General features: G+C 40.0%; 1 protein-coding gene across 2 annotated transcripts; it reads right to left on the bottom strand.

Moving 5' to 3' along the window:
* Positions 1-537: 537 nt before the first annotated feature.
* ppox (protoporphyrinogen oxidase) lies at positions 538-18,578 on the bottom strand. Of its 2 annotated transcripts, none has more exons than XM_041792458.1 (13): positions 18,448-18,578; positions 13,271-13,368; positions 13,032-13,166; positions 12,785-12,900; positions 11,765-11,897; positions 10,311-10,455; positions 8,893-9,086; positions 8,672-8,732; positions 6,493-6,611; positions 5,165-5,278; positions 4,709-4,858; positions 3,161-3,203; positions 538-1,421 (listed from the first exon to the last, which is right to left on the bottom strand). In XM_041792458.1, the coding sequence occupies exons 2-13, from the start codon at positions 13,352-13,354 to the stop codon at positions 1,285-1,287; spliced, it is 1,431 nt and encodes a 476-aa protein (XP_041648392.1). In that variant the 5' UTR covers positions 13,355-13,368; positions 18,448-18,578; the 3' UTR covers positions 538-1,284. The 2 variants fall into 2 exon arrangements, with proteins under 2 accessions (XP_041648392.1, XP_041648393.1); XM_041792459.1 differs by lacking the exon at positions 18,448-18,578 and adding an exon at positions 18,120-18,367.
* Positions 18,579-19,781: the final 1,203 nt, after the last annotated feature.

Here is a 19,781-nt window from a genome sequence, read left to right as displayed (position 1 = left end):
ACCTCAATAAGGACCCCCAGTCTACAAAAACTAGAGTAGAGCGAAATATTTTTTTCTCAAAAGAAAAAAAAAAAAAAAAAAAGTCATACAATAGAGGGTTAATTAAATTTTAGTCTGTAATGTTTGTAATGTGTTTATTTCATGAATAACTGCCAGACGTTATGAATAAATAATAAATATAAACAAAAAATGAATAAAGTTAGTTAAATTTACAAAAAATCTAAAAAGGCACATTAGCTACAAGCTAAGTGGCTTGCAGTTCCTTTGTAGCAGCTTTTTTCCTTTATAATGTCAGAAAAATGCTTTGAGAGGACCCATTGATATTCTATTTAGCTAATGATCATGTGGGGTACTGGTTAAATTGAAATGACAACTTTATTCAGTACGACAAGTAACGAGGTGGCCTTGAAGAACGGGCTCATATTTGAGGGTCTGTTTCCTTTTTTTCCATCAAAACTGGACCAACCGAAGAGCTGTTTGTGAGCCTAGAGACTTAATACTGAGCAGAGACAAATAATCCAGATCTGTAAAAGAAGCCACAATCCCCATCACTCTGAGTGAGGCTGGACGGACATAAACCCATGCTTTTTATTTACTAAGAATATAGCAGATGCGTCAGCTGATGTAGCAGTCTTTAATACATGCCGGTGCGTCTGCACAACCAATCCAGTCCAGACAAAGACACCCCAGACCTCCTCTGTATGCAGTCGGAGCTATCATATATAAAAATTGTATTCACTACACATTGAAGAGCTTTAAGGATTTCTCCTGGGTACCTAAACGACCAACAAGGATGTTGTTTAAGTGAGACCATAATTCACTCAGCTAACATCATGCTGCATAGAAGAAGACTGGAAACTACAGATGAAGACCATAGACTCAGTGGTATCATATTTACATGAATGGACGGTTTAGGAACTGTTAAATCCAGACTGATACCAATGTAAGGTAAATAAAAAACCAACAAACATGTCAGTAACAAGCTTTTTACTTAAATTACTCTATATAAAATTACTTATTTTACACAGTGGCACTTTAAACAAAAAAACTGAACAGTATTTTTACATTCACAGCTGTTTGTAGCATTAGCTGAAGTCGAGCTTTAGTGACTGAAGATCAGGTTTAAATATTTTGTGCTTTAAGAGAACTTAGAGGCGTTAAAGAGGCATTTGTTCCTGCAGTCTGACGCCATGCTGTTAGATGGTGCTGGAGTTAAAGAAGACTTATTTCACCTGTTTCTACTCTTTGTAAACAGTAACAGTCAAATGCATACTCCAGTGTTAATCACACTACAGCTCCCAGCAGCTCCTCCACGGCTCTCCTTCCACTGAAGATGACATCATTCACAGACACGCCATCAAAGGATGAACCAATCAGAGACAGCGGCAGGTTATTCTTCTTAATGAAGCTGCGCATGGACTCTGAGGAGACAGAAACCAGATAAAATGACGTTTTAGATATATTTTTGGGCTTTTTATGCCTTTATTCAGAGAGTAGGACTGTGGGAAGAACAGGACAGGGATATGGTGGGGCACAGGCTGGATCTAAACCTGGGCCATGACCTAACCGTTAGGCCGTCTGGCCATCACTACAGTGTAATGTTGAGGTTCATTATACTGAGATCAGAATCAGATGTATAGTCAATTAAAGACACACCAATGGTGAAAATTAGGGCTGATACTGATGATGTTTAAAACAGTAAGTTTAGCCAACAGTAGGTGACTGTCATTATCCATCTGTTTTTTTTTTTTTTACACAGCAGCCTTCACCATCACCTGCAATTTCCACATACAATGGCTGTGCCACGATACGCCAGCGAATCATACTGCAGAGCAAATCGCATCCCAGAACTGCCACTACGCTGCGCTTTGCTGGGGAAGCGCTGCAGGTCTATTTTCAGCGCCGGCCTGCCAAACTGCGTCAATTCCCATCGTTCAGAAAGTTCCAAACAGGAAGTCACAGGCTTAGAATATCAGGTTCTTTCAAAATACAACACAATGCATGGACCCCTGATTGTAAATCATCACTATATCAACATTACGTCTCATCCTGCAGTGAGAGCAGAGGGTCACCGAGAGGTCAGTGGGTGACAGAGCTACAACAGCGCCATTGACGAGGGAAAGTTAACTTTTTAGGACATTTAGCTAAAGAATTTTACAGAAGACCACAGATCCTAGAAGCTTTTTGTTTTCAAAATGTATTTAAGTCCAACAAGGTCAGCCAATAATCTTCATCCTGCCTTTTTTAGGACAACTTTTTCCCAATTTTCCATCCAATTTCAGGGACCTTATTGTTGGAACAACTTAACGACTCATATTAGAAACTGCAGCAACTTAAATTCATTAAAAAAACTAAATGTTTTTTGTTGGACCAATTAAGCACAACAAACTCTTAATTATTCTCTAACATTAAAGTCTAACTTCTGTTTAGTGTTTTTTCCTGTCAGGATATTGTTCTTTATATTTTGTTTGAACACTTTTTGAATTGTATTGTAATAATTTATACATTTGATGTTCATTTGAATGTTAAATTTTTCCCTTAGGAGGGCCACTCTAAAAGCCTGCTCAGGTTTCTTTGGCTTCTGCACATTTACTCTTTATCTGACTTCAAAATGTATCGTATTTCTTGTTTTATTCTGTATTTTTTTTCCCTTTTCTTTGTTCAATACGTGCAATAAAGATAAAAAAAAAAAAGAAAGCAAACATTAACTTTTTAACTTCCTGATGTACTCACCCAATGGTGGAAGCAACAATATTATGGACTTAGACTGGAAAGGATGATAAATTAACCCCAAAAATAAAATAGTCCACTGTTAAAATACTATCCCGGCGTGATCTTGCAGTTCTCCCGTGATCTCTGCCCGATGATCAGGGCTATGCCATGATGCAGCGCTCTAGACTCGCTTCGAGTGTGCAAGGTCGCTTGCCTTCGGTTGGAGCAAACCCGCAGTGCTTCTGTGTGCAGCGCAGTCGTTGTATGTGGAAATTGCAGGTCAGTGTGTGAATGTGGACTGAACAGGTATGAGTGGTAAGGGCTATCTGTGGTGTAAAAAGGGTTTTGAGTAATAAAACAAAGTGAAAAGAACAATGCAGGCTCAGGTCCATTTACTATTTATCAGTCCCTTTATAAGTATGTTTTTGTTTTAGGCGTCGATACTCACCTACTTTTTGATGGTGTCCCAGATAATACTGGGGAATACAATCCTGAGGAGAGAAACAAACATTTTCTCAATTACAGCAATAACAACCAAGGTTAAATCTAATAATCTTTTTAGTCTACAAAGACTAAATAGAAACCAGGCTTTACAAAATACAAACAGGATGAGGTTCCAACCAAGCAGCAACCTCTGGTCCTGATAAATGAAGCCAATGTGGAAGTGGAAAAAATTGCAACATGTGAAGTTCCGTCTGAAAACATGTTAAACAGCAGTTTTTTTTAACACTAGAAATAAACTGGTTTACAGTCTGGTTAAAAAAAACAAATGTGTCTCATTAGCTAATGTCTTCATGTGCTCTCACTGTACTGGAGGTGAATTTTTTTTGTACCACAATCATTTCCATTATATTGAGGAAAAACCTCACTGCGCACTGATTGGCACGCCTCATTTGATTGACATATAGCTCGACAGGCAGACGCTACCTCCGGAAGGCCAACATTAGCGCTAGCTTAGCTGACAGGAAGTTGAGCTCAGTGGGCAGTCTCTTGTTTGCAGTTAGGTTGATCCAAAATTTGGTTGGGACAGTGATTTCAATATGGAGGCCACTACGGATTGGCTTTAAAAGCTGTTTGAGTCCGCCTACCGTAAGCAGACAGCTGATGTCACACAGGGTTTATCCAATTCTTTCTACAGTCTCTGTACTTGGGGTTGGTTCTGCATAAAAAGGTCCTTTCAGACTGCGATTCTAACCCCATCACTCTCCCAACAACAGCTGGGATTGGCTGCAGCCTATCTGCCACCCCAAATGGGATAAGTTGTAAAACAAACCCATACAAACATTAAGGATGTACGTGTGGACTTTTAAGACACTTGACAAGTCATTTTTTTCACCCGATTTTTAAACTGAATATAAGTACTTATTTTTGTGTTTTATATCTTAAATAAGATCTGTATTTCGACCAGTATTCTAGGTCGTAGTGCCGCTGACAGAGTACCCACAACAACCAATGAGAGTGAGCAGACCGGGTAGCGTCACAGCTGGATCATACATACTTTCACCTTTCACAACCATAAACACAACGGTACCTTCATTTCAGCCATGACTTCATCCCAAATGTTTCCCTTGTTTTATGATTTTTGCTGCACCTGTAACACACGCCAGGGCAGCCTTTTGTGGAGAGACAGCAAGACGGTATCGACAGACATCCATGTTTTGTTTGTGTTTTCTGAAGTCACGTGATCACGCGAGGTTGTAGGCAGGTCGGCAGGTGTGTGGTGTCCTGTGATCTGACAGTCTGGCTGAGTCGTCTAGTGTGAGCGTTCAGAGGAGTAAAGATGAAAAATCTTTGGAAATTGTCCTGAAGTCTGTGGTCTCTCAGGGTTTTAAAATCGTTTCAGATTAAAAAATCGTCTAGTGTGTGGCTGGCATTAGATCGAATTTTTTCCTGCACACAGACTGCAGTCGTCTTTTCCTTAGCATTATCTTCCTCCTCATCCTGTCGCCCTGTTGAGAGGTTAACATGCCTATAAATAGACTTGTTCATGTTTTACCCTCTGTATGAACACTCTGCTCCAGCTCGGTGCCACCGTTGCTCCCAGGTGAGTCTGCACAGCCTCAGTAGCTCTCTTTAAAAGATCCTCCTCTGATACTGAATCAACGTCTCCGAATGTTTCCTGGAACCAGGCTCCGCCCATCATCACCTGTGAGACAGAGACACCTCCACAGGTAAGGAGAGTTTATTCATAGAAGATCATTCACACAGACACCATTCAGAGTGACTGATAGGAGATGAAGTTTCATTGGTGTCCATCAGCCACAGTCTGAGTCTGTAGAGCTCTAAATCAGTCGGCATCTTCAATCTCACCTGTTTACAGAACAGCAGACATGCTCACAGTTGGCACATAGCCTGCTTATCTCTCTTTGAACTTGGACTCTCAATCTACACATCACCAAAACCCATTCTAACAGTGATTAAGAGGAAAAACAATATTAAGTTTTGTGCTTACTGTCAGTCTGGTTGTGTGTCCTTCAGGTCGGTTGTGCTCAGGAAACGGGACAGAATCATAAACAACCCCGAGCAGACCTCGATCCTCTGATGAAGGAACCAGGTGACCAAAACCCTGGACATACAAATAGATACCAGCTCATAAATAGGGGAGATCAACTCCTTCAAAATAAAAGAATGTTTTTTAGCAAAGTATGATAAGGACAATAAATATAGTCTATATTAGTCATCTTTGGGCGCTTTCAAATTAGGCCCAGTTGTTTTGAACCGCGCCACAGCGCGATTCCTCCCCCTCCCCCTTCCCCCCCTTGCTTGCTTTCACACTAGCAACATCGAACCGCGCCCGAGGCCACTTGCGTATTTACTCGGTCTGAAACAGCAGGTGGCGGTATGCATGTAGCTGGTTTACAACCCCGCAAAGGAGGAGAAAGAAGAAGAAGCTACCATGGCAACCACTGAGGTCAAGACCTGAGTGAAGATTATTTTTGTTTTGACCTAGCAAAAAGTCCATCCTGCAGCCATGGATGATTAAAATCACTTTTAAGATACCAGCAACTTCGCTCTTCATATCTGCACATCTACTACAGCTCAGAGGATTAAATGAGCTCGCGCTGCGCAGATACAGCGGTTTTTGAGGTGAAAGGAGACTATTATTGCCTTTGCACCTCCTCTTACTGACTCCAACTTTTGTTCATCTGTGAGTCACAACAGACCGTTTATTGACTGGATTCTGATGATTTCTGCCCTTTATTGAAGAAAAATGTGAACAAACTGCCGTGCTGTGGAAAGAAGTTTAGTTTTTACGATGATGTCATAAAGCTGATACAGCGCTCTGTCCCGTATCCGAGCATGGTTGCATTCACATCTCATCCGAACTGTGCCAGAGTCCACTTGAATTGCGGCCGAGACCACCTCCCCAAGTGGGCCTGGGCCCAGTTCATTTGCATTCACACTACCCAAACGAACCAGACTTTGGGCTCAAGTGCACTTGGATCCGGGACCGGGCCCCTAGTGTGAAAGCTACCTAAAGACTGCTTCCTAATCATAAAGTGAAAATTAAAGTGACTACAGATGCCTGGTTAAAACTAAATAAATGTCAGTGGCCCATCATTCAACTTTGTGACCCCACAAACACTTTCAGAGAGATTTTAATGTCTCTAAAAGCCAGGTGTCTGTGTTGAAACTCTCTAGGAAATAAGAACATGAAGGTAAATATTGAGTCTGTTGTCATGGTTGTAGAAATGTTCTGGTGGGTCATACATTTAGTTTTGTAAATAGTTTCATGTAAGTTTAAACTGTGTTATGGTTTTGTTGTCCTGTTGTTCTCACCGTTACAGGAAGGATGGAGCCCTCATACTGCAGATTTACCACAGCTACCGTTACCATGGAGATGTCCTGCAGCTGCTCTATGATTGGCTGACAGGAGGAGGGGAGGGCTGAGGACAGAGCTGACGGTGGAACACAGAGAAGTCATTGAAGCATTTCCTGTTTAAAAACCTTTAAAAGCATCATTCATTTTTTACTCCAGACCTGCAGGAAGGCGACCTAACTCGAGACCACGAATGGTTGGTCCTCAGAATCGAGAGCATTTTTCTCTGTCTCATACTGGCCAGACTCAGGATTTTCCATCAAGACTGGTCCAGACCACCACTGATGTGCTATTCTTTGATGCCATTACTGTGATAATAAGGAAAGGCCCTCAATAAAACAACAAATGGCCTCATTTTGTGTGTAATTTCACACCCCCGCACACAAGTGAGTGAAGACAACAGGAGGAGGAGGCTGTGAACGAGGAGCGCCTGTCCATCTTATCTCGAGTCAGAAATACTTTGTAACACCTACTTTAGGCCTCATTCTGACAAATCTAGATAAACATCTTAATTTCAGATATGTAAAAAAAATAATCCAGACTTGTCGGTGGCTTTTTAATACAGATAAGGGTTTATTTTTGACAGGAATTTAGCTGGACAGACTTTCTAATATTTGATATTTTTGCATTGCAGTGCTTTGAAGACAAAGATGCAGACAATTTTAATTTTACTGTCAATTTTTTTTAAAGCAAACTTAAAGAGACTGCTCTTTTAATGTTAAACTTTTTTAAAATGGATTTTTATGGTCTCAGTCTTGTCTTGAACCCCCAAAACTCTTGGTCTTGGTGCACTCTGGTCTCAGGCATGTCTTGGACTCCGACAGTGTCATTTTGACAATAATGCCACCATCTAGTATGTAAGTAATAATTCAATAACCACAGGAAGTAGTAGTAATATTCACAACATAAACAACTATCATCATTTCCCTTCCTGTCAGTCTGTGCTGCAGTAGCAGACAGTAATCTGACCATTTTGGCTCGTTAATGATGTAAAACCTGACTTTATAAATGCGATAACTTCTATAATGATCCATCTAAACATGGCTTACATTAAAGTGTCCCTGTTTTGTACTTCAGATTTCCTTTGATGTAGATTTTGTAACCTGACAGGCCAAACTGTTCCACATTTCATCTGGATCACACCCCATAGATAGTGTTTGGGAAGGGCTGAACCTTTCAAAATAAAACTCAGAGCATGAATGGACAAATGGTCTGTCTGTTTCATTCATCCCGAGCCAATCAGAGCAACAAAACGTGCCGTAGTAGACCTGCACCGCTGAGGAGTAAACTGCATAACATGATCTCTCCAGTCAGCCGTTATCATGACAGTCCAGGTTTGTTCACCACCAGTGGAGCCAGCTCAATGGAGCTCAGCTCAGCAGCTCAGTGGAGCAACTCAAACTCCCTCTGAAGCCAGCAGGAGAAGAACAAAACATCTTCAACTCTAAGAAAACCTTCCTGTGTGGCTCTCTGCTCTTCTATAATAAAGAAATGGTGTCCAGTTCTGATTCCACTGTTGCTACAGCTGCATTCATGCTAATCCCTTCACCGGCCGCCATTGTTTACAGGATCATTTCAACTAAACCGCACTCATAGTGACCGCCTCTTTCCCCTTAAATGGTGCTGACTGGTCTCTAACATAGAACAAGCGTATCAGCTTAAGGCTCTGATAGTGAAGGACATTAATCTTCAGCTTTGTAGGGTTAATTCTGCATTGCATTTAAGGTTATTTACCAGCACAGTGCCCAGTGCTCACATGCAGTAATTTCTTCCTGAATGAATAAACATCAGGTCTCTCAGTAATCTATATAAGAATTACAAGTTGGTTGACTTAATAATCAACATTTTTAATCATTTAGGGCACTGATTCAGGTTAATGCTTCATCTAGATGGTGACTTTTGAGTGTTTTCTTAAATTTAGACAAAGGGACTTTATTTAAATTTGTGTTTAATCAGATTTTAAATTGTTCCTCTTGGAACATCACTTGTTTCCAAATAATTTTAGCAGGTTTCATAAATTGAGACAGCTTTTATACTTTTTTCAACTAACTAAACATAAAGTTAGTAAAAATGTGTGACTGTCCCTTAAAAAAAAAAAAAACAAAGCTTTAGCAGCCTTTTCTGTCACTTGTCCCTCACCTTTAGCAGGCAGAGCAGAGATAATGTGATCAGCTGATACAACGCCATCCTCCAAATGGATCTAAACATAAAAACACAAAGAAAGGTCACAAAAAGACATGATAATACGATGACTTAATGACCAGACAAGGTGTTTTATGAATCCACAGCTCCTACAGGGTTCACAAAGCTTCATGTTTTCAGTTAAATGTTAAACCCAGATCCGTGTCGTCCTCACTGACCTTCCAGCCGCTCTCTGACGGTGTGACCTGTCTCACAGCGGCGTCCCGGTGGAGATGAACCTTCCCACTCCTCTGCAGGAAGTCTGCCAGTGACTCTGGGAGAGACTGAATTCCTCTGATCAGAGACCACTGAGCCCACGACTCTGAGAGAGACCGCTGAGCAAGACGACCAGGACGGACCTCTGGACCTGGACCTGCAGGGGTCACAACATTAAAGTACACACTCCTCCTGACAAACAACAACAGCACAGCAAGCTGTCAGTCAAAGAGACCTGCCCCCTTATTCTACACCACTTTCAGACTTAATAGCATGTAAATGCTAAGTCTACATCACTCTACATCACTGATCATCAAGTGGCAGCCTGAGGGCCATATCAGGCCCCCCAAAGCTTCCTATCCGGCCCCCAGAAGATCATTACATTCAGAAAAGTAGGAAAAGACATTGTGATTTTAAGGGTATCTTTTGGCTTTAAATGTCAACAGCTGTTAAACCACCACAAAAACAATTATTTTAAAATAGTTGTAGAATGACTTAACATTTGATCTGTTTTTACACAAAAATCACTTATCAGCCATTATTAGTAAATATGTAAAAAATGTTTTAGAAAACTGGGTTTAGACTGGCAGAAATGTTACAAAAATAGCCACATAAAGTGGTGAAAAGGGGTCTGAGAGTGGCAAAAACTGGTGGTAAGTGTCAAAATGGGTTGTGGAGTGTCACAAAGGGGCAACAATTGGCAGGGGAAGTGGTAAAAATAGGTTAAAATGTGGCAAAAATTGGTTAAAGAGGAACAAAGGGCAGGAAGTTTCAAAAGTGGGTTATAAAGAGGAAAAAATAGATAAAAGAGTCGCTCAAAGGGGATAAACTTGCAGGAAAAGTGGCACAAAGGGGTTAAAAAAATGGCAAAACATGGGTGAAACAGACAAAAAACCCAACAATGGGTAAAAATTGGAAAATATGGCTAAGATAGACTGGCAAAGTAGTGAAAGGGTGTTACAGAGTGACACACAGGGGCAATAATTGGCTTGAAAGTGGCGAGTGGAAAAATTGGTGTCAAAAGTGGTAAAAATAATCAAAAATGGGCAAAGAGCGGCAAAAATTTTGCAAAAATGTTGCAGAAATGGCTGAATGATGTCATGAAAAGGGGTTGAAAAGTGTCAAAAAGGAGTTAATATTGGTGCTAAATCACAACTGGGGAGGGCCCATTCTCTGGGTCTTTAAAGACAATACAAATTCTAATACAACAATATGTTAATCAGACCAAAATATTTAGTTTTTGGTTTATTTTGAAAGTCAGGCGCCCAAAGTCTCTGTCCAGACTAAATCTGGCCCTTGTGCAAATGTACCTGATGACCCCTGCTCCACATGTTTATGTTCCTTTACCTTTACATTACTACATCATTCACCCAAGTGTTACCTGATCCCAGCAGCATCCCCAGTATGATGGAACCCCTTCTCTGCTCTGCGTTGTAGAGGATCGGGAAACAGGAGCGAATACTCAGCTTCCTGCAGTCGCCTGCAAACACGCCACGACAAAGACTGTCGATAGCGATGTCGGCCAGCTACACGCACACACACACACACACAAAAACAAAGGAAACATTAGGTTTATGACCCCAAAGAGAGAGAAATAAAAGCAAGGCATCAGTCAAGATTACTGTAAACCTTCATTTTATATCCAAGTCTTTTATTTCCTGCCTTCTCTGAAATCATCCTGCCTTTACTGGGGTCAAACTTCAATATGAGACGAGCCTTGGATTATTTTAAAATACACTAGTGCACAGGAAAGATAGGACGACTATTAAACTGTCAGGTCAGGTATGGGAGCATATGCCGGTTTGGCACTTTGCTGTGTTAACCTTGGTCCTGTTCGTCTCTAGACTCCTGATGGCCAGCTCTCTACACAGTCGCCCCCAGCTGACCCTTCCCATCCCACTCTCCTGAGAAAGTCAGCATTAGACACACAGTCTTAGAACGACACCCAAAGATGTGCAGAAGAGAAGTTGCCACAAAGGAGTACAGCCGGGGCCTCTGGAAAATCAGTCAGCATCCAGGTCTCCCAAGAGTATAGTAAGACCAGGACCTAGAGATGCCGACTTTCATCCACATGCTCAGATACCAGGAATTCCACACTGTCTTGACCAGCAAACCCATCGCTCTGTGTGCAAGTCCAAGTCTGGTTAATCTCAGCCTTGCAGTTTGATGGATTACGTTCCCAAGGTAGGTGAACTGCTCTAAAACTTCCACGCTCTCACCTTCCACAGACACAGACTTGATGGCACATCTGAGGAATCCCCAAATACCTGGATCTTTGTTTGGGTCCAGGACATGTGCATTCCCAACATTTCAGCCTCCAGACTCAGAAATTTCAAGAACCCTTCTGAGGACATCCACAGTCTCCACAAAGATCACAGCATCATCAGCAAAGTCCAGATCAGTGATCTAGACATCACCAAATGATACTCCACCACTCAGTACCCCAGTTATCAGCCTCATTATCCAGTCCATACTGGTACTGAAGAGCGTATTAAACAGTACAGAAAGAATATCTGACAAACTAAATCAGGATGTCAACAAACAACTCAGTGTCTCCCCTACCATTGACTTTGGGGTTTTGGCCTGTCATGACATGGTATTTATTGATTTAAGAACATGGTAGAGAAAAATTAAGCAGTTTTAGTGCATGTCAGGAACCTGACAGGGGGGTTTTCAAAGAAAATTTTAAGGAAAAAAAAAAGGAGAATGTTGGTAATGGAGGCCTGATTTTCTCAGCTAACATCAAATCACAGAAGAAAACATTCCTGAATGTTGAAATCTTAATTTAAAAAAACTGCCTAAAAGGGTTAGAAGAACAAATCTGACTATCCTCACCTCTTGTCCCAGCCTCCTGGAAACAAATGCATGGATTGACTCATCTTCCTGCTTCCCTCTCTTCATAAAGATTTCCTTTATGCCACTCAGCAGGAGGGGGCGAGAAAACGGCGGGACGGTCTGAAAGAGACCGCTAAAAGAGAGAGAGAGATTAACACAGTGTCAGACAGAAACAACAACACCTTTATAATGGGTCAAACACATAGATATATACACAGAGATGCTGCCTGGGCAGGCAATGTTCCTGTGAGTGTGGCGTCTTTGTGGTTGCCATCTTGAAGGGGGGTAGCTGTGGCTAAAGATGAAGGCAAATCATAACAGTGAGAGGTCTAAAATTATAAATGGATTCACATTTCAGTTAGTCATTTATATTTTTAACCGGAATAGACCTCCCGCTGCCATTTATTCTAAGACGCTGCTACCCCTCACCAAGATGGCACCCATGTAGATCCATGCCAGAAGCCTGACAGTGGAGTCTACATGTACAGAACTTTGCAGAACTTTCAGGCTTGTTTTGGGCAAAAAAAAATTGAGTTTGAAGTGAGGTGTGGATGTGGCGAGTAAGCCGCCTGAGGCCATCATGGAGCGGGACCAAGGAATCCATGGTTCTAGATGTCCTTGCATATTACCAGGGGCAAGGGGAAATAATCTACTGGAAAAATAACACAGTCCACACCTTGAGGGTGGAGTAAAGGGAGGATGTGGCCAGTAAACACCTCCTGGGTACCATCTGGTCAGGTAGGATTGCCACGAGCCCCTAGTTGTGCTGTAGATGTCCCAAGGGCTTGAAAACTACTGCTGGTCTCCAGGCATATTTCCAGGTATGAAAAGGCCCAGAAGAGAGTGACTAATGTGTGTCAACATGTGTCAAGCTTGTAAAGCCGCCCCTTCCACTCATCCCAGCCCCAGGTTTTGGTACATTGGGTCCCGTGATGAATCCTACATGCCTAAAACTTATGTTCATGTCTGTATGTATTGATGGATATGAACACAAACAGGTGTCTTTTTCCCCACTCTTACCTGGGCCCTGAAGGCATCCTGTGCAGCTGGTTGTTGATGTACAGAAATCTGTTCTTAGAGGCGACATGAGCATAGGTGACAGGTAGAATCTCGTCTGTCAGACCGAGCTCCTCCACCTTTAAACACACATTAACACCTCACTTATCACAATCTAAGTCACGAATGACAATCTTCAAATAAACACAGTCATCAATGATAAAAGTCTCTCCATAACTCATCAGTGCTTCAGAACTCGGCTGTTTCTCACCATGTTGAGCGTGTTTCGTCCCACGGCCCCCGCAGGTCTGATCCCTCGGGGTCCATGTTCAAAAACCGCACCGTCTGGCCTCCTGGTGGACCACAGCCAGCCCCCAAACCGCCCGCTGGACTCCAACAGAACAACCTGCACAGAAAAAACACAGGTTGACTTTTTAAAGGCCCTGTTTACATTTGTTTACACACAGACATAATTTTACACAAAACTCAAAAATGTTGTTCATGTCTTACCTTGGTAACCTGGGGGCTCTTGCTGAGGTAGTACGAAGCTGCCAGACCCCCGATCCCCCCTCCGAGGACTGCAACCGTTCTCATTGGCCGTTCTCCAGCTTTTGACACAGAATATAAAACACAGAAAACCCGGCTCAGTTTTCTTAAAATGTTAGTTTGTCCAGCAGAGGGCGATCTGATTCCATGAATGCTCTCAATCTGCCTCACATGGAGCTGAAAACCCCAGAGTGGGCGGCACTAAACGATCAACAACTCATCTGAATATTTTCTTAATGAAGTTATTGGTTTTAGAGAGCTGCTTTGGGAATGTTTGCAGTGAAAAAGCCTGAATAAAATATCTAGATCTGATCATAAACGTTCTGTATCTTCTCAGATTGTTATGATGGACAGGCCATGTATCAGCCCAGGGACAGAGGGGTCCAGTTTTTCCAAAATAGTGGACATTTTCACAGTTTCTCCCTCCACTTTTTAAAACCCTAACTGGAGCTTCAATTACGGGGGCTGCATTGGACAACATAAATCTGGCAGGAGCAGGCAGTTCAAACTACCACTGCAGGTCCTAGATAGTCCTGGTGCTTGTTATGAATGAATGAACAAAAGTGAAAAGGAAGACTAGTGCGGTTTTCTTACAATATAAAGACAAAACAAAGCAAGTCTGAGTGTTAGGCAAATTTCTGGCTGACAAATGACAAAGTAACAACAGCTGGAATCTATTTTCAGCGTTCTCAAATGTAGAAACCTGTCATGTTTCTCTGTTCGACCTACATATATAAGCCGCTGACGTTAATAAGGCCAGTGTGTGATCACATGCAGCGAGGGCTCCTTCAAACAAACTGAGAGGAGATAAGAGCAGCGTCTGTTACAGGGAGGGTCTGCTCCATCAGACCTGCTGGTTATGATACTAACATTTATCAGACACCTCTGACCCACAGTTCAACGGCTTGTTCAACCGTCTATTCTCACAGCAGAGCAAAGGTCGACTTCAGACCTGGGTTAACCCTTTATTCTGACAGCCTGGTTATTTATTAAAGCCTCTACAGAGCATGTGTGTGATTGATTAATCATTGGCAATAATAATCTGCTCATGAGCCAAAGATCAGGATTCACATCCCAGCTGCATAAATTAATCTGAAAGTTGTGACAAAGTCGCTCTTAAAGATATAAATCCTGCAATAATTCTGCCAAAATTTTTTGTATTTGAGTATGTAAGTTTTCTAGTTTTGCTGCTGTGGTATCAAACAGGTTTTTACTAGAATCATCAAAGTTTAAAGTTTTTGCACTCATGACAAACAATGTTTACAGTGTCTGTCTCATGGAGAGTTTGAAAGATAACAATGAAACTGCAAAATAAGTCAAATAACAGAAATGTAGTATTTTTCAAAATCATTCAGCCCTAGTAGGAGTTTGCCTGCAGTTCAATGCAGATAAAACATGAAATTAATCAACATGTATTTATCTAATCTTCATCTACCCAGGAGTAAACCTCGCACAGATTAAAAATCCCTTTTCCAGCGTGTCCTGCAGTGACCAGTGTTAATTTTGGCAGCTATTTTTAATTTTAGTCTTAGTTTTAGTCTTTAAATTAAATGCATTTTAGTTTTAGTCACATTTTAGTCATTTCTATCCTTTTAGTTTTAGTCGACAAAAACTCAAAACATTTTAGTCTAGTGTTACGGCTGTGGCCGTATTGTGTTCGATAATTGTATTACTGGGTTTTGTATTTTTTACTGTTCTTTTGTGTGTGAGTGAGTGCTCTGTTGTCATGTGGATCTTTGTCTTGTTTCATGTGAGAGTGAGTCCTCTGTTTGTCCCGTGTGTTTGTGAGTGAGTGTGCGGTCTGTCATGTGAGTGGATCTTTGTTGTCTCCAGGTGGTGCTGTGTAATTGGTCAGTAGGGTGGCGGCAAGGAGACGCAGCACTGGTTGGTTCTCCACGTCTTTAAAATAGCCTCACTGACAGCAGCACCTCTTTGTTTCATCCCAGACTCCAAAGATTTATTTATAACTGTGTTTTCATAGTAGTTTAGTATAGTTCAGCTGTAGCTTTGATTTTGTTTTGTAGTCTTAGTTAGTCCCTTTCTGGTAATGGTGTTTTTTTGGATAAATTTTACTTTTAAGAGCTAGACCACCTCCTTAGTTTGAATCCAGTTTTTTGTTTGAATTTATATTGAGTGACCTGTTTAATTTAAAATATTGTAAATAAAATTTGTTAAACTTCCTTAGGTCCTGCCTGTTAGTTTGGGGACTGGGAAAAACATTTGCTTTTCAAAAATATTATGTTAGGTACCTTCCCCCTAGTCTTTACTTTCAGTCCAAGCATTTATTTTCCTGCCTAAATCTGGTACCAAATCATGGTAGTGTGTTCTCTGCACCCTGCCAAACCTGGGGTCCCTGCTTTCTACAGCTGAGAGGCAGAATAGATACAGATGCATTGTTTTTTAAAGGATTTACACACAGTGGAGAAATATCAGATTTTGAATTTCTGATGAAAACTAAATTACATTTTAGTCTAGTTTTAGTCATCTTGACAAAACTAAACTTAGTTTTTGTCAGTTTTAGTCATCACAGATCTATTATTGTAAGTTGTAGTCTTGTTTTTGTTATGGAAAAAAAGGCTGTCCATGAATAGTTTTAGTTATAGTTTTAGTCAACGAAATTAACACTGAAACCAATCATTTCACAAAAAAAACCCCCCACTAAAATCCCACCACAACTCTACTCATCATCGATGAGCTGCATGTTAATGCAAATACCATCATAATGTCAATATATTAACAGTGTTTTCTGGGCAGGGCTCTATTTCTCCACGGTCTACTATTACCACTATTTTTGCAGTAATATCTGAATCATTTTTCCAAAACTTAACATCTTTAAAAATAATAATTACTCCTACCAACACTCCTAAGTAAAAAACTACCTTTAGCTTAACTACCTTCAAGGCTTTTCTTTAACCTAATTTAATCTGTGCTATCAACAATAAGAACAAAAGTTTCTAGCTTTACAAAAATATTAAATATACATTGAATTTCTTTTTTAGATTTATTTTGGGCACTTTTGTGGCCCCCACTTGATAGAGGAGGACAGTGGACAGAGCTGGAAACGGGGACGAGAGTGGGGGAGAGACATGCGGCAAAGGGCCCCAGGCCAGACCCGAACCCAAACCCGGGCCTGCTGCACACACGGGGCGCGCCCCAAACCACCAGCCCACCTGCGCCCCAATATATATTGAATTTTGAAGTCAATTGAAAACGCTATGAATCTTTTGCTGAACAAGAATACTTCATGTAATGTCAGCCAATCTTCCAAAGTTCATCCAGACAACTAAATCTGACCTTGTTATCTCAACTCTGCTTTATTCTGTATTTAAAAGCACAAAATACTACATGACTCATGAACTATCAACGTCCCTACACTGTCAGAACTTTCTGTGTTTTCTACCACTCAACGCCCAGTATTATACAGCAGTGGTTTTCAAAGTGTGAGGCAGGCTTCCCCTGGGGGGCGCCACAGAACTTCAACCATAAACCAGAAAAAAGGTGATTTGCTTTGCTAACTTCTGCTGTGCATGGAGCTAAATGGACAGACTTATAGTTACTATAGGGACCATGCTTTAGAGTCAACTATTCATGTTAGGATTTTCCTGCATTGGTCCCAATGATCCTCAAGTCACAGTGTTTAATTTGCAAAGATGCACAAGCTAATGACAGCATAAAGCTGTGTAAACCTTGGGGTCATCTTGAGACTGAGCAAAAAGTCTAGTGACCAAAACCAGGGGAATTTTTAACAGGAAGTGAAAGGCATTTTGGTCACTGCACTAATCAAAAGCAAGGATGGTCTGCTATTATGCACTCTACATCAACTGTCAAATGAAAATGTATCGTTCCCACTAAATAAGAGGGAAAGGCAAATGTTTAAGGACATTTGCAGACCAAGATTTTAAATATATGTATATGTTAAAAATGTTTAAAGATTATACATAAATGTTTGAAGTTGTGGGTGTTTTTCATTTTTAAAAAAAATCTTTATCTTTATGTGGGTGGGGGTCCACTGAATGAATAGTTTCTTCTTGGGGGAGGCTCACTCTCCGAGACTTTGAAAAGCCCTGCTTTACAGTAAATAACTGTAATTCACATTGTATTATAGGAATGTTGGGTGAAATTCTGAGCTAGATTTTTTAAAATTTGCAAATAATTATGTAGCCAGAGAAACTCAGCTCTTCTTTAAACTCACTTCTGCTCAGATTAATTTTTCTCAGCTGTGCTTTGAATTAATTTTAGGTGTGCTGGGAGTAACTTTAGAGTACGTCCAGCACTCCAAAACTGGGTCTAAATGGGTCTGACGGCAGGACTCCTATTAATAGAGTTTCTTGACCTCTATGGGAATTTTCCTGGCTATTAAAATCAGTAAATAATACAGTGCAGATATCAGGACTTCTATTTTTGCTGCAATAGTTTCACTTTTACTAGAATTAGGTTAAAAAAAATCTGTTATCATATGAAAAACCCTTCCTCGTAGGACTTTAACTGCAATGTTGTTGGTTTAAAACAAGACATTGCTGGGTAGGATTAGGGAAAGGACATGCTGCAACAGCAAAATGTTGCAAGACGTTGTTGTAATTTATTAGCATGCAGAAGTTTGCCTGCACTGTTAACTGTTCTTAGTGTTTAAGTTTAGATTCTGGCCTTATAACCAGCCCATCTGTGAGCGATTAATAATGTCTTTCTGCCTCTAAGAAAGGAAACCAGTGAGGATGACAGCTATATTTCAGACCTGTAATAAAACCACCTATTTACAGTGTCATTATTATTATTTATCTGTTAGTTTATATCGTTATGGTTTAGAGTCACCTACCTGCAGCTGTAGGAGGAATCTACCTGACAGAGAGTGAGTCATCCAGGTGATAAACAACCATCCAGGTGAGTTTTTCCGGTTTGATTGCCGTTAGCATTAGCTTTGTAAAGATCATTAAAACGGTTATTTTACTCATGTATTAAACATGTCTATGATCCCAGAGGTGAACTGAAATGACTTATAACACTAACTGATGTAACAGACAGAGGTGCTACAAAGTAAACTGTCCCCTGGAAACACCAACAACGCCGTTCATGGCAACCCTCCACCTGTTAGCATGAAATAGCGCTAATATCAATCAGACACTTTATAGGTATTATTCATTTACCTGATAAGTGCACCTGACACGGGACAGTGCGTCCGTCCTCCGCGTGCTGGCCTCACTACTTCCAAAACTTCCGCTCAAATGTCTTCATAATAAAAGCCCCATCTTCACGACCTCTGTTTCGACGTTTTAATGACGTCTGACAAAGAAAGAAAAGCCGCATTACCGCCACCTAGTGGACCGGAAGACGGTTCCAGGAAAGAATAAAATAAAATAAATATAATCAAAAATAAAATAAAACAAAATTTAATTAAAAAAAAAAAGGTGGAAAAAATAGAATAAGGCAAACCTATATTCCATAAATTAATAAATATATTTTTAAAAAATAAAAGTTGGTATAAGCTTGACTTTTGGTTACAAAAAAGTTGTATAAGCTTGAAGGGTGCTTTAATTTCTTTTCATAATTAGCAACACTTTACTCTGTGAGGTTTGCTACCATAGAAAATGACTTTCAACTCATAAGATAATTAATAAAAATAATGACAAAACGATAAATGTTGATTTAAGATTAATGGAAAAAGATGACTAGAATAGCATAAAGATTTAAAATGAACTAAAAATAAAATGAAATTAAATAAAGCAACAACAGTTTAATAAAATTTTAAAAAGTGTTTTTTTTTTAATTGTATGAAACGCACATATAGAATATAAAATTTGATGAAAATTTTAAAAAAGCTAAACATATACCAAAATAAATTAAAATAAAATTAATTGAACATGTAGCCTAATTTAAAAAAAATTAAACAAACTTGTAAAAAATCAATAAAGCAAACATATAGCAAAATAAAACAAACATTTAACATATATAATGTACAACATACCTGTATATAAATTAACATAGCAAAAATTAATAAAATAAATTACCATTTACAAAACCAAAGCAGAATTGGTACTAAGTTCTAGTTGTCTATTAATTTATAGAAATTCTTAATATAATTCATGTACTTTTAATCCAATCTCCTATGCAACATTAAAAATAAACCACCTGATTGAAGGGGGGAAAACACCTCAGCATGAAATATAAAGACTGTTCTACGACTTTATCTGTCAGTAATAAAACCGGTTGTTTTGTTCATATAAAAGACAGTTTTGAATCCAACTTTTTCGTGTTTGCTTTTATGATTTTTTAAGGCTTATGAAGCAGTAAATGTTGGCGTTAGAAGGGTGTGATGCTGTTGTTTGTCCAGCAGAGGGCGCGCTGACTCCAGAGTTCAGATATGAGGGAGCCACTTTCATTTTATTCTCACCTTCAGAGAGCTGAATGGTTGAAAACAGCAGGATATTCTCATTTAAAAACTGTTATAACTTTAATTTAACAATGTAAATAATAATAATAA

Source organism: Cheilinus undulatus, linkage group 8, assembly GCF_018320785.1.
Source record: "Cheilinus undulatus linkage group 8, ASM1832078v1, whole genome shotgun sequence".
Lineage (NCBI taxonomy): Eukaryota > Metazoa > Chordata > Actinopteri > Labriformes > Labridae > Cheilinus > Cheilinus undulatus.
This window is presented reverse-complemented; position numbering and strand designations above follow the sequence as displayed.

What these genes read in the sequence shown, in the direction of transcription:
- ppox (XM_041792458.1), bottom strand. Translation starts at nt 13,354, where the DNA reads ATGAGAACGGTTGCAGTCCTCGGAGGGGGGATCGGGGGTCTGGCAGCT. An exon ending in CGTCAGAGAGCGGCTGGAAG is followed by an intron (nt 8,733 to 8,892) that starts GTCAGTGAGGAC and finishes TTTTATGTTTAG; the next exon opens with ATCCATTTGGAGGATGGCGT. An exon ending in GACACACAACCAGACTGACA is followed by an intron (nt 4,859 to 5,164) that starts GTAAGCACAAAA and finishes TCTGTCTCACAG; the next exon opens with GTGATGATGGGCGGAGCCTG.